At 45.2% G+C, this 14,812-nt stretch overlaps 2 protein-coding genes across 11 annotated transcripts in view; one reads left to right on the top strand and one right to left on the bottom strand.

Moving 5' to 3' along the window:
- The window catches only part of GDI2 (GDP dissociation inhibitor 2), a 37,921-nt gene extending 29,015 nt beyond the window's left edge, over window positions 1-8,906 (top strand). The window contains exons 7-11 of the mRNA XM_036090044.2: window positions 4,827-4,926; window positions 6,156-6,327; window positions 7,547-7,691; window positions 7,869-7,923; window positions 8,008-8,906. Coding sequence (XP_035945937.1) covers window positions 4,827-4,926; window positions 6,156-6,327; window positions 7,547-7,691; window positions 7,869-7,923; window positions 8,008-8,154 — 619 coding nt within the window. The 3' untranslated portion in view covers window positions 8,155-8,906. The remainder of the gene's footprint in view (window positions 1-4,826; window positions 4,927-6,155; window positions 6,328-7,546; window positions 7,692-7,868; window positions 7,924-8,007) is intronic.
- A 941-nt stretch (window positions 8,907-9,847) lies between these two features.
- The window catches only part of TASOR2 (transcription activation suppressor family member 2), a 76,443-nt gene continuing 71,478 nt past the window's right edge, over window positions 9,848-14,812 (bottom strand). For 9 of the 10 annotated variants that reach the window (XM_078075094.1, XM_078075096.1, XM_078075097.1 and 6 more), the window contains 3 exons: window positions 14,021-14,126; window positions 11,525-11,706; window positions 9,848-11,048 (listed from right to left, as the gene is read on the bottom strand). In XM_078075094.1, coding sequence (XP_077931220.1) covers window positions 10,930-11,048; window positions 11,525-11,706; window positions 14,021-14,126 — 407 coding nt within the window. In that variant the 3' untranslated portion in view covers window positions 9,848-10,929. The remainder of the gene's footprint in view (window positions 11,049-11,524; window positions 11,707-14,020; window positions 14,127-14,812) is intronic. The other variant, XM_078075095.1, reaches the window with a different exon arrangement.

Below are 14,812 nucleotides of genomic sequence, written 5' to 3'. Positions count from 1 at the left end.
GGGAGCCCGATGCGGGGCTCGATCCCAGGATCATGACCTGAGCCGAAGGCAGACGCTTCACCGACTGAGCCACCCACATGCCCCTTAAGGACTTTGTTTTAATTTTTAAGTAATCTCTACACCCAGCATGGGGCTCAAACTCCAAACCCCCAGATCAGGAGTCAGGTGCTGCACCGACTGAGCCAGTCAGGCGCCCCCTGATTATTCTAGTTTTACATTATGTCTTGAAATCAAGTAATGAAAACTCCAATTTTGTTCTTTTTCAAAATTGTTTTGGCTCTTCTAGGTCCTTTGCATTTCCATATCCATATACATTTTAGAACAGCTTGTCAATTTCTAGGACAAATGCTGGGATTTTGACTGGGATTGAGTTTAAATGTATAGATCAGTTTGGGGGAGAAGTATCTTAGTAATAGTTTTCCAACCCATGAATGTGCTGCTCTCTCCATGGACTTAGGTGTTCTTTGTCTTAGCAGTGCTTTGAAGCTTTCATTGTAGGGATCTAGCACCTAGTTCACATTTATTCACAAGTATTTTATGTTATTCAGATGATAGAGTTTTTGTAGATGGCTTTGTTGGAATGAATTCCTTCTTATTCTTGGCTTGCTGGGAGTTTTCTTATGAATGGGTGTTGACATTAATAATGCAGATTTTCTTCTTTATGCTACTGCTATGGTGAACTATAGATTGATTTTTGGATATTAAACTGGCCTTGTATTCCCAGGGTAAACAACACTTATTCATGATGTATTTTCCTTTTATTTTATTGTTGGATGTAATTTGCGTGCACGAGTGTGTGTACACACACATGAATTAGAAATCAGGCTACTCAGGTGTCCCATTTATTTCATCTGTTGTGTTTTATAAGAAATTTGACCATTTCACATAGGTTCTTGAATTTTCTGATAATCAAGTTGTCCATAATATATATATATATATTTTAAAAGATTTTATTTGAGAGCAAGAGCACACAGGCGGGGGCGGGGGGCAAAGGGAGAAGCAGACTCCTCCCCACCGAGCAAGGAGCCCAACATGGGACTTGATCCCAGGACCCCTGGATCATAACGACCCCTGAGCTGAAGGCAGACACTTAACTGACTGAGCCACCCAGGCACCCCGTAATATTTTTTTTTTATTATCCTTTCAGTGTCTAGGATCTGTAGTGAAGCTCCTACCTTCATTGTTGTGATTGGTCATTCATATTTTCTCATTTTTTGGTAGGATTTTATCAATTTTATTAATCTTTTCAAAGTACCAAATTCTTAGTTTTATTTACTCTGTAGCTTATTTTCTATTTTATTGATTTTGTTCTTAATTTCTTCTTCCTACATGGGTTTAATTTTCTTCTAGGTTTCTTTCTTTTTTCTTTTTTTTTTAAAAGATTTTATTTATCCATTTGACAGAAAGAGAGGGAACACAAGCAGGGGGAGTGGGAGAGGGAGAAGCAGGCTTCCCGCTGAGCAGGGAGCCCGATGCGGGACTTGATCCTGGGACTCCAGGATCATGACCTGAGCTGAAGGCAGACGCTTAGCGACTGAGCCACCCAGGCGCCCCTTCTAGGTTTCTAAAGGTGAAACAGATTATTGATTTTACTTTCTGTGTCTAACATGGGACTTAAAAGGTTTAAAATTTCTCTGTAAATATGTATCATTCACTATGGTACCCTGTCTCTTCTGGGTTTTTTTTTTTTTTTCTTCTTTAATCCTTTGGTTTTTTGAAGGTGTAGTGTTTAATTGCTAAACATTTGGAGATGTTCCTAAATATCCTGTTGTTACTGATATCTGATTTGATTCCATGATCAGAGAACAAACTTGCAAGATTTTAATCTTTGAAATTAAGGCATAATTTATGGTCAAATATTTTTTTTTAAAGATTATTTTAGAGAATGCACACAAAGGTGGGGGGAGGGGCAGAGAGGGGTAGAGGGGACTCAGGCAGACTCCCCACTGAGTGTGGAGCCCTCCGCAGGGCTCAATCTCAGGACCCTGAGATCACGACCTGAGCCGAAATCAAGAGTCAGAAACTTAACCGACTGAGCCACCCAGGGGCCCCATAGTTTATGGTCAAATCAAGGGTCTGTTTTAGTGACTGACTATGCCCTTGCAGAGAACATACATCCTGCATGTGTTGGGTGCAGCGCTCTGTAAAGGGGGCTGATAGAGTTGTTCATGTGTGTGTTCGTACAGATTCTTTTTCCAGTTCTGTTACTGAGGGAGCATCTTCCACCGTGGAGTTACCAGTTTCTCAGTTTAGCCCTGTCAGTGTGTACTTCATACATTTAAAGCTCTTTTACCAGGTGATACTCCTTTCCACTTTCTTTGTTTGATAGTAAGTACAATCTTACCAGCTTGCTTACTCTTTTGTATTTTTTTCCATGCTTTTATTTTTACTTTTACTCTTGTTTTTATATTTAAGTGAGTCTTTTGTAGACAGCATATGGTTGAATTTTGCTTTTTTATCCAGTGTGACAACCTTGGCCTTTAATGGGACTGTTTAGCTCATACAGATTTAGTATAATTATTGATACGGTTGGGATTAGATCTGTTGTCATGTTGTTTGTCCCCCCAACCCCCCCCACCCCGTTTCTCTTCACCTTCTGTTCCTCTTTTCTCTTTTCGGATTTATCAAATATTTTTTACGATTCCAGACTAATTCCTCTAGTGGCTTTGTAGCCATGCCTTTCTATTTTTAATTTTTTAGTGCTCTGCAAATTATAGTATGCATCCTTTATCAATTTCTTTGGAGTTAATATTGTGCTAAATACTTTACATATATAAGCAGCACTCTGCAACATTTTCTTTACATTTCTCATTCTCCTTTGTGCTGTTGCCTGTTTTACATCTATGTACTTTAATCAGCTCCACAGTGCAGTGTTATAATTCTGCACTGAACAATCAGTTCAGTGAACTGAAGAGAACAGAGAAGGAAAAGTAACCATTTTCCCACGGTACCGTGTTTGTTGCTCTTCTTTCTTATAAATCCTTGTTTCTATCTGGTGACATTTCTCTTCAGCTCTCCCGTGGCGTTCTTGTAGTTCTGGGTTTGCTGGTGACGGGTTCTGTCAGCTTCGTTTTTAAAGGACTTTTGTTGGCTTGAGATGTTTTCATGCAGCGCTTTCCAGCTGCTGTCCCCTCCCTTGTGTCTGCTTTGTTTCCGAGGAGAAGTGAGCCGGCATGCAGTCAGTCACAGCCGTCCCCGCGTGCGGAGTGGCTCTTTTTTTTTTTTGCCCTCTGGCTGCTTTCAAGATTCTCTTTGGTTTTGGGCAGTCTCACTAGGATTTGCCTCTGTGTGGTTTTGCTTGGGCTTCACTGAACTGCTTGGATGTGTAAGTTAATTGTTTATGTCAAATTGGGAATTTTAAAATCATTATCCTCTTCAGATGTTTCATCCCATTTTCTCTGTCCTCCCTCTGGGACAATTCTGTGCATGTTGGATGCTGGGTATTATTCCATAGACACTGAGGCTCTTTTCACTTTTTTTTGTCTTTTGGTTTCTCCATGCTTCTATATTGGATAATGCCTATTGATTTGTCTTCAAGTTCACGGACTCCTTTTTCTATTCCCAAAAGGCTCTAATCCCGTTCCGTGAGTTTTAACTTTTTTTTTCTGGTACTGTACTTTCTACATGTAGAACTTCCAGTTTTTTAAATACAGTTTTTTTGAGATGGTTTACTCATTTTGACCCCACTGAATATATTTATAATAATATGTTCTTGAACATCTGTGTTTGAATGAGGATGTCTGTCCTCAAATATCCCTGTGATTTATAACATCGGTAATCGGGGTACCTGTTTGTATTGATTGCTTTTCCCGAATCTTTACTTGGAATCACATTTCTTGTTTCTTTGCATGCCTAGTAATATTTGACTGTATACAGGACACGTTTTTGGTACATTGTAGAGATGCTGGGTTCTTTCTCTGGGGGGTGATTTTTGTTGGAGTCGGCAGTTAAGTCATTGGCCACTCACCTGGAACTTTTGGAGGTTTGACTTTACCCTTTAGGGAGGGCAGTTTTTGTTTTGGCTGAATCCTTAGTCCTGGTCCGGTGAGGTGAGACACTCCAGGGGCTTCCAGGGAAAGCTCAAGGTGTGTACCGGGCTGTGTAACGCAGCAGTTTCGGACCCGTTTGTCCCTAAGGCCCTCGGCTCTAACCTCTGCTCAGCTCCTGGCCCCCTTTATCTCTTGCTTTTTGGTGGATTGCTTGGAATCTCTCTCGGGTACGAGCCCTTCCTGGAGATCGTTAAAGATTTGAAGAGATTTTATAGATTTGGTGGCTCCCCTTTTTGCAGCATTCCCCCCCCTCCATTTTCATCTCCTTCGACAGCCCCAAATTCTGTCCTCTGGCTCCTTGAATCAGCAAGACTGCGGGCTTGCTGCTTCTGTTCGAAGGGCTCCTGTTACAAGGACCAGGGAAGTGGTTCCTTCAGGGGGCGAGCCGTAGAAGCCGCACACACAGCTCACTCGTTCCTTCAAGTCTCTTCTCCAGTGTCTGCTCTTAGTCACTCTGCAGAGCCTCCGGATTAGGTATTTTTATTATTTATTTATTTTTGTAGTTCAGTTTTATTTATATGCAGGAGGATTAGACCGGCATAAGCTGTTCGCCTATCACTTGTCCGTGCCTTTTTTGGACTTGCTATTCAGAACTGTGAATGTGAGACTTCGTTTCATGGTTTTGACTCTCTTTATCATTGTAGCTTTAATGACTTTTAAACTAACTCCTTCTAGAAGGAAATTGAGCAAATATACATTGCCTGTAGCTCAAGATCTAAGAAAGACTTTAGTAGTTGACACAATTATAAATTCTTGTCATCTCAAAAATTTTTTCAGGCTAAGTGCTATTTATGGTGGTACCTACATGCTCAATAAACCCATTGAAGAAATCATTGTGCAGAATGGAAAAGTGATTGGTGTGAAATCTGAAGGAGAGGTAAGTAGCTTTTACAATTTAAAAATAATACGTTCTTGTGAAGAAAATGTTGCCTCATGTAATGTGGTTTGGGCATTGATGCTGGATTTCAGATTATATGGTTTGTTTATGGCAAGTTGGTATTCGTAATGACTAAGGACTAGCTAAAGATGCTGTGCTTCATTTAAAAAAAAATCTTACTACTTGTTGATTATTGCTTAAGACCGAGATACATATTATGGATGAAGTCTTAGTGGTGCGTGTTCTGTGTTTACGTAGTGTAGGTTGGTGCCTGTCTCCTGAATTTTCATTTAAATTTAGCTGTATTTATACCATTTTTAATTTATTGGTTGAATTTGGGTTTGGGGAATACTGAGCATTTTATTATTTAATTTGGGTTTTAGCTGTGGAGCTCGCTAGGTGGAGTTTCAAGTAGTGTGTCTCAAATTCGAGTTGAATATATGTCTATGTTAACCTTGTTAACGTGTTTATTCAGAATCAGTAGGTCTGCATTTCCTTGTGAGCTCTCAGGTGAGGCTGATGCTGTGGGTCTGCCAATCAGCTCATTTCTATTTATGAAATAACAACTCTTACAGATAGGTAGAACTGCTCAAAAGCTAAGGATAGAAAAATATTTGGTGTTCCTGATGGCATTCCATGGGTTAGGTCCATATAACCTACACCTGCTGGTTGGCCATCTGAACGAACTTTTATTACTGTAGATCCTCGTATCTGCCTTGTGCTTCTAGCAGAATGGGTTTTAGGGATTAGGGACAAACGGGGAGGAGTTCATCCGTACCTCAGAGTCCTTTTCAGTGCAGTGTTGTCTCGTGTCCTCTCATTTTTGTTTCCCACGGCTTCTTCCTCTCAGATCACAGAACATTCACTTCTTACCGGGCACAGTCACATATGACAGCCCTTAAATACAGTATTTCATTTAATCCTAGCAACGACTGTTTGACGCTGGGTACGGCCAGGATTTGAAACCTGTCTGCCCGATTCTAAAACATGTAACTTCTAAACACTGTGCACCAGGTTCCCAAATACTTGAATAGGACTTAAAATTCATGGGTCTTTTCCAGGAGAATTTGTTGGGATTGTTGGCAAAACTAATTTTATCTGTAGTTCAATAATAACTTACAGTTAACCTTATGAAGGTAACAGATGATATTAAAGGGACAATGGCATCAGTATTCTATCGAAAAACTTTGTGGACAGGATTGTTACAGGACTTAAATGTTTTGGTACAGGTTGCTCGCTGTAAGCAGCTCATCTGTGATCCCAGCTACGTCAAAGACCGGGTAGAAAAAGTAGGCCAGGTGATCAGAGTTATCTGCATCCTCAGCCACCCCATCAAGAACACCAATGATGCCAACTCCTGCCAGATCATCATTCCCCAGAACCAGGTCAATCGGAAGTCAGGTGGGTTTTGAAGATCAGCACATGTTTGTGGAATTTGGTTAGAATTTGCTTGTTTCATCCCAAATTTTTAATTTTGTTTGCTCTGTTATAGTGAAGAAACTTTAGGTTACCTATGGGAAACGAGATGTGAGGGATTTAGCTCAGAGAGATCCTAAATCCTCACCTTGAAAGGCACACAGTCCTAGAGCCCTGCCTCGCCCTCCTGCTAGTCCCCCACTTTGGACCTCTATTCTCTCGTTCTAGAAAGAGGAATTGAGAGGCTGGACTAGCTGAGTGGTCACGGTGTCTCCTGGATCGAATGTTATAGTCTGCAGGGGTTTCATGCTTACTAGGTGACCCGCTGTGGTTTTGAGCCAGTGACAGTGCTTTTATGTCGTTATTTGTCAAGTTCATACTTACATTTGATTTTAGCAGTGTGCTAGAAAACAGCTTTCTATGGTTAGGGTCAGGACTGACTTCTAAAATTGTAATTCCTAATCTCTTTGTGTTAAGTTATTTTCATCCCCCCCCACCTTTTCCCACCATCCTTTCAGGTAGAAGCCTAAATCTTTTATTTATTGAAAATTCAACTTAAAAGGGGTTATCCGCTTTTAAACAGCTGTCTGTGTTTATTTTTCCATGTAAGACACTGGAATCACGGAAGATTAGGACTGCAGCAGAGGGGCTGCAAGGGGTCCCAAGCAGATCGCAGGGTTGATGAAAGCCTCAAAAGAGTAAAGGAGCTCAGTAATGACCTTCCCTATTGGAAATGATGCACTTTCTGAGTGGCATGTAGACAGGTAGAACCCATGGGATCGTAGGGGTTTCTTACACTAACTGAAGAACAGCTTATGCTGATTGGCAGTTTTGTTACTGTAATAAATGAGAAACTTGGTACTTCATAAATCCTTTCTTAGCTGTTGGAAAGCCTTTCTAAATGCTGGGCTTGGAGAGCAAGAGGACCCTAGAGCAGTTAGGTTTGCCCAGTGTCTGGGTGGCGCTCCCAGAGCTGGGAAAGGACATGTGCCCGTCCAGCAGCTCCCGGCTACAGAGACCATAGTCTCCGTAGGCTAGAAGTCACTGGACTCGGGCATGCTTTACGCAGGACCTAGGCTGCCTCCATTTAGAACTGAAGCTTAGAAGACTGGGTCTATTGCCAGTGATTTTAAGTCACACCTCGATGCGATCCGGGTGGAAGGTTCGTGAGCCTGGGCAGTGAGATGACACTCCTCGTTCGCAGATATCTACGTCTGCATGATCTCCTCCGCGCACAACGTGGCCGCACAGGGAAAGTACATCGCCATAGTCAGCACCACTGTGGAGACCAAGGAGCCGGAGAAAGAAATCAGACCAGCTTTGGAGCTTTTGGAACCAATTGAACAGAAGTGAGTGATGTGTTCATGTAGATGAGCTCAAAGGCAAGACGAGGTCTGACTTCGTGGCGGGGTGAGCGCTGGGAGCCGGCCGTGCGGGCATCGTGGCCTGAGGGCTTGGAACTGCGGCAAAGCTGTGAGTGTGGCCTTGGGGTCAGCTCACCTGCTGACTTCATTCTTTCCCTCCAGATTTGTTAGCATCAGTGACCTCCTCGTACCAAAAGACCTGGGAACAGAAAGCCAGGTGAGCGCGGCGGTCCCAGGAGGGCATGGGGTGCAGGCGTCGTTGGGAGACGTCCCGCCTCATATCTTTGTGATTTCATTCCAGATCTTTATTTCCCGCACATACGATGCTACCACTCACTTTGAGACCACCTGTGACGACATCAAAGACATCTACAAGAGGATGACCGGGTCCGAGTTTGACTTTGAGGAAATGAAGCGCAAGAAGAATGACATCTACGGGGAAGACTAACCGCAGTGCGCGCGCGCGTCTTGTTAGGACAGACTTAACTCTGGCGAATGCCGCGTACTGTGTGCAGTCACTATCGTAAGGCCTGCTTCGCAATCCAAACGGAGATTGCAGAGCACTGTCCCAGTAACTACTCCTCCCCTCTCTCCTATCATGTAGTAACTCGTTTCCGTGGAGCGGCTCTTCACAACAGGCAGGTCACCACATTCTGTTCAATGTAACCGATACTGGCTTTTTTTCCCCAGTGAAGGATCAGTTTTAAGAAAATCCTGTGGTCCTGATACGGAGCACCCGATACAGTATTTGTATCTTTTAATCAGCGTCGCCTCCGTGGCCGGAGCAGCACCATTCGCGTGCTGTCTCTCCCCTTGGCGTTGAGATTCCAACCGAATATTCCATGACTTGGGACATTTCGTGTGTCCTGTCAGCTGTTACGACTATGCCCACGGAACACAGCCACACGTTGGGGTTCCGTGGGCCTACAGTTCTAACCCAACTGCAGACCTGAGAGTCATTTTGGAGGAAGCCTGTGTGCGGTGTTCTAACCTGATAAAATTGATGAGAGCAAGGGGGAAAGAAACCTGTGGTAAAGCAGGTAAACGTAGAAGCTTCTTTTGTACCCCAGGTGTGGCTTCTTGACTGGACCAAGCTGCGACGCAGTATTGATTTGACAGAGCCTGCACTTCAGTGATGTCTGTCTCGAATGGCTCCACATGATTTCTGTACTGCAAAATAAAGCCAGACTCTGGAAACCAGTTCCTTCTCGATTGGTCTGTTTGTGTCCTGGTGTTACGAAGGCGTGCGTGTCGTCCTGGCGCCGGCGCAGCAGCTCGCTCCCTCCCTCCCGTGCAGCTTACGGACGCCGCGTAGAAGGGTGTGCTCCATCCCAATCTGGACGGATCCAAACATCCCTGTCGTCTGGCTTCGCTGTGAGTAGCCCCCACGTGATGTTCTTGACACCTCTCCTGAGGCACAGAGCGACCCTAGTTGAGAAACCACTGCTCTGTCTACGTGGTGAGAGGATCTAAAATCCTAGCAAGCCTTTCCTTCCCCTAATTAATTCTTCGTCAGCTAGTGATGCGGGCAGAGGTGCACACTGGGCTAGAAATACATAGAGTATCAGGAGCTTTTCAGAATCTTCACTTAAGGTGCATATTGAACACCTGTAATACTCAGGTGCCAGGCCAGTGGGGAACGGGGATGGCGAGGGCAGCCTGGAGGAGTGGACGGTGCGCTACTCCGTGGCTTGGTTACGTGTAAAAGCGGTTCTAGAAAAGCGGCTGTGGACACAGAGTGAACCTTGTGGGTCGTGGGAGGGCTCTTCGGGGGGTTGGGGGGTCAGACCTGAGGCACGATCTGAAAGATTAGCGAGCAGCCGGAGCTCAGTCACTCGTCAGTCATTTCATTTCCGAGTCAGCGTGCCCCGCGCAGCCACCGTCCTCTCGGGAAGCCCGGGCTTCCAAGCCAGAGATCATGTCACGTCAGGACTGTTCGGGTAGCAAGGAGAGAGGTGCCGGAAGGCTTGTGCAAGCCTGTCCGCCCTGGCTCGGTGCGCCCTGCCTCGGGAGGCCAAGCATGGGGCAGGGTGGTGGGGCCAGTGACGGACGTGGAAGCAAAGTCATTTCCGTCAGATGGCCTAAAAACTGCCATAACATTCCCACAAATTCAAATCTTGCTATAAAGGAATCCCAGAAAGTTGATTTTTCAGTTGTCTTTATTTAAAAAAAAATGAAACAAATTAGTTACAAAAACTTGTTCCAAATAGATACTATGTATCTACAAACGTTTTTTGCTTGGTTTTGAGTTTAAAGATTATGGTAGAAATTATTTCTAATACCATAAATAAATGATTTTCTTCCTCAGAGGGTTGATTTTGTAGTGTAGTATTTACAAAAACTAAGTGGAAACTGACAGTTTATAAATCTGTAACAAAGAACTTACTGTAGTGTTGCCAGAATAACAGCAAACAAACCACATAGGATCCTAGCTTTCACGAGGGTGGTAAAGCCTTTCCGACCGACTGTAACATGCACTACAGAACGCCTTTCAGACAGGAACATGCAAAAACAAAGCTATCCGTTAAAATAGACTTATTTTTGCTACAACTAAGTAAATGTGTTCGTAAAAATCTTTTTAACATTGAGCTTAACAGCGTTGAAGGCTCTCTGTATAAAATGAAAATAATTTAAAACAATAATATTGAACACTGCAACCCAAAGCTAGTGGACAGCTCACGTCCCACTGTGAATGAAGGCCAAGATTTTATAGCAAAGTGTAAAGAAATGAAGGAAAACTCTCAAGTTGTAGAACATCGATTTTTCAAATAAGAGAACTGTTGTTTTATCTAAAAAGTTTTCAGAGTAAAAGGAAACTAGGAATTGGTGGTGGTGGCATCACCGTCTAGGCCAGCTGATCACCTGGAGAAACACAAAATTAATAATTTCATCTTTAAACAGAACCACCAAGAAATGATTTAGAAACAGGAGGCTGTCGAACGGGGACTTCTATGCATCTTCTGTCCTGGGAGCAAGATGACCTGCAGGTGACAACTGGTGTCATTCAGATGAAATGGGTTACTCTGAAGTAGGTGGATCCTTCAGAAATTCCCACTTAGGCCAAACCAACAGCAATTCCACCCCTAGTACAGATTTAAAATTTACAGCATGATGTAGAAGGTAAAGAACAGAGTTTGCCAACAACTGGTTTCCTCCCGGACACAAATACAAATGTTAGTATCTGTCCCGTCCCGTTCACACAGGAGAGTTCTGGAAAGTGTCCTTACCAATAGCTACTCTTAAACGGAGCTGCTATTTTTGGTATATTTTCAATGAAGTTATTTACATCTGTAACAAGGATGCCACTATTTTCAAAGACTTCTCTGGAGACAGTGGGCTTTTCTGTAAAAAGAAGAAAAAAAAGCTTTTTGGTGAAAAATTCATTGATGTATACTTTTAAAGCATCAGAACCCCTTTTATTAAAAAAAACAACAACACAACAAACTTCAATGGAACTGCTTAATCCAAGGATGGGAGGAGAGGTTCCAGGGAGGAAAGGTGTGGAGCTTTGGGAGCAGCCCCCAGGAGTGGGGCTGGGGATGCTGAACACCAGTGACAACTAGTCCTTGCTTACAGAGTTTTAAAAAGCTGGGTTAACGTTCACCTGAAACACTTTAAGTACATGTAGGCGGTGATGAACAGAAGCGCATCAGGGGATGGCTTGCTAGACCGAACCCACGAGACCCCGTGCCCTGGGCCTTCCGTGTGTTTATGAGACACGGCAGGCAAACACCGGGTGGACATGCGCACAGATCTCCGGCATCCGATGTCTGCACCTGGACGTTTCTAGAGTAACCAGAATGAAGGCTGTGGGTTACCTGTTAGGAAGACCGCAAACCTGGCGTGGATGTGCTGAATTTGCAGGTTTAGCAGACATTTTAAATGTTCTGCTTTTGATGGTGCTCGAGAGTCACACTGGTGATAAGGAAGCAGGTCGATGAGATCTGCACTCTGATAGGATTTCAGTATTAAGTTCTTCTTATGTGCAACTGAATCCACTCTGGAATAGAGACGGAAATGTGAACCAAATTTAGATTCAGTATAAATTTGCAGGTTTACTTTTCACTGTATCTTAATTTTTAGCTGTTTTATTGCTACGCTTCTTGCCTTCACAATACTTAACAGTTGGACCTCTTTTGTTAAAACATTCAGAACTCCTGAGATGCCTTTTCCCTTCTCTGTTCTTTCCCATTGACACACTTGGCCTTCTAGACGTCACTGTCCTCCCATCCCATTCCCTCAAAACATTACACGCTTGCTGACTCCCTCTGTCAATACAGGTTTTTACAGAGTCCAGGCCTCGTTCCAAGCAAGAGGGACATCGACAAGTTCATGTAACAACGCTGCTTGGCCAGGCTTTGGTCATTTCTAGTGGGCCTCTAGCTACGTGCTTTATCCTACAGCAAGGCTTCCAAACCCCGTTCTACAGTCCCCACGCTTTTTAGTCAGATCAACAGCTTCATTAAGGAAATTCCCGCTGCTACGTAATTGTCATTTCTCCCCTCCCTTAAAATCTTAAGATTTCTTTTGAGAGAGAGAGTGTGCACACGTGCACCGGCGCGAGGGGCAGCGGGAGGGAGAAACTTCAGCAGATCCTGTGCTCAGCGCGGACCCCGACGTGGGGCTCAATCTCATGACCCTGAGATCACGACCAGAGCTGAGTTCGAGAATGACGTTTAACCAACTGAGCCACTCGGGTGCCCCATGACCTCCCTTAGACTCTTGTAACTGCCTATCTTTTTTCTTCCAACTTTAGTGGAAGATGTTTAACCTGTCAGCGTCTCTCCACCTGCTCTCCCATCCTATCAGCCTCTCTCCCGCCTGCTGGAGGAAAGCAAACTCCTCCAGGCCCCCACGTCTCCAGGGGCAAGCACTGTCCAGGTCATGGGGCTGCATTTCCTTCCAGGCTTTCCCCTTTGTACACAGATTTATGTGACTGGCATCACACTGCATGCTTTTATACGTATATTCCTTATTTTGCATATGTTTTAAAAAATTATATATGTATGGAATCCATATGATGTCATATTTACCTAAAGATGGCTCTGAGGCTGGTTTTGTAGTTACTGATAACCACCCACTGCTATAAACCTCTTTGTAGAAACAGCAGTTTTTGAAAGCTAGGGGTTTTTTTTAGTTTCAGATAAGTGTCTCCAGAGGCCACAGGGTATGAATGTTCGGACGAGTTCCCACTACACCTGCTCTCAAACAGGAGACTGGTACCATCTGAAGGGCCTATTACAGGGCCAGCAGTGGTATACCTATTTGTTTACCCCAAATCCTCTGAATGTGAAATTAATGGATACTTGCCAGTTTTATAGGTGTGCTGTGGTACCTCGGAGCTTTAATTACTCTGAACCTGAACCTTTCCTCTAAAGTGCTGGCTAGCCACCTCCTCAGGAACTCCCAGTTGGCTTCTGCCGTCCTCTGCATCCTCCCACCCGCCCCAGGGAAATCCCTCCCGGACTTGACAGCGTCAGCTCCGGGGTCCACTCAGACCTCTTGGCTCACTTTTCCTCCTGCACTAGTTCTAGGTACAGCCTCTCCCGGACCTGTGCTCTTGGCCACTTCCCTTTCAAGATCGCATGCTCAGGCCTACGCTTGTCCTTGGAGACAGCAGTGCGGTGAGACAGGAGAGAGCAGTCATGTTAGAGGTGAACATTCTGGGCTTGAAGCCCAGCGTCACAACTCCTTGTCTGACCTGGATCAGGTCTGTCGTCCCCATGCTTCAACTTCCACATCATAAAAGTGGGTCTTTACTGTCTCCTCTGTAGGAGGCGGCGGGGGCGGGGAGGCTTCTTGAGTCTCCTCGCGGCTCCACACCGTGTCCCCTGCCGTCCTGGCCTCACCGCAGCCGGGGGCACCCACACACCCCGGGGCCCTTCAGCCAGGGAATCAATTAAAAAAAATACTTTGGAAAATCCGAACTGTACGTTGCCTATTTATAGTCCGCTTGCCTATTTATAGTCTGCTGTTGAGGGGTAAAGCATTCTGGTCTCAATGTTTCCATCCTTGTAACTGTGATAACTTGATACCCGAACAAACACATGAATACGGGTGCGGATACGGGTGCGGATACCGGTGCCGCAAGCCCAAGCCCGCAGTTCATGGCGGTAGAGCCCGAACTTCACTAAACGGACATTTCGGGACTCCTGCAACTCACTTCCATCAGCCTCGAGTGCTACTCAGAATCTGGGCCTCAAACTAGCAGTGGTGGTTCCAGCCCACCTGCCTTCCCTGCGCCAGCCACCGCCAGAACCTCAGAACCCAGCCATGCACCTGCAGCCGCGCCCCCCTGCGCCCCGAGGCCTCACCTGACATTTTCTCTTAGCCTTTTGTTTTCCCTGTAGTGAAGCAGCCATTTCCACCTCCCGTTTCCGTTCAGCTTCTGCAGGGCCCTGACCATGTCCTTCAGCTGAGCTACAGACAGAAAAGAAGGTCTAGTCGGAGGCCGGGAACTGTGACTCGTGGGGAGGCAGACGCTGGCGCGCGCTGTCCCCCGCCCGCTGCCCCGCCCAGGCCTGTTGCCCATTACCCCTCCCCCCCCCCCACACCTGTCACATGCACTCGACAAGCGGGAAGTTCAGTGGCGACAAGAAAACACTGGTCTAGCTTGCAACTCCTCTCAACTCCAGTCTCCACACAGAACTCATGCTTGTGGGGGTATCCCCCCTTTTCTGAGCCAGGAGTGGCGTCTACAGTTAGCTCTAATGTGACATCAGCAGGGGCAGTTTCTGCTCCTTAGTTCCCGCCCAGCGCTGTTCTAACATCCTTCTCCGTCTAATCACTGCCCAGAGAGAAGGGAATTAGGAGTGTTCCTCACATAATTAAGAAGACTTTTAAGAACTATGTTTCTGATTTCCAGAACATCATCGAGATGGCAGGGGTGATGACAAGAGACACAGAAGAGAGGGCTGCTGGGCAAGTGTGGGAGACAAGGAACGGAGAAGCGGGGTGGGTGCTGAAGATAACCAGGTGACACCCGGGAGGCCCAGGGCACATGCCCTGGGAACGAGAACGACAGCAATCCACAGGAAAATTGCAAAAACAAAGGTCTCAAAAGGTGGTGGTTGATATTTGACTTAATTTCTTTTCGATGTAGTAGT

Source organism: Halichoerus grypus, chromosome 6 (assembly GCF_964656455.1).
Source record: "Halichoerus grypus chromosome 6, mHalGry1.hap1.1, whole genome shotgun sequence".
Taxonomy (NCBI): Eukaryota; Metazoa; Chordata; class Mammalia; order Carnivora; family Phocidae; genus Halichoerus; species Halichoerus grypus.
This window is presented reverse-complemented; position numbering and strand designations above follow the sequence as displayed.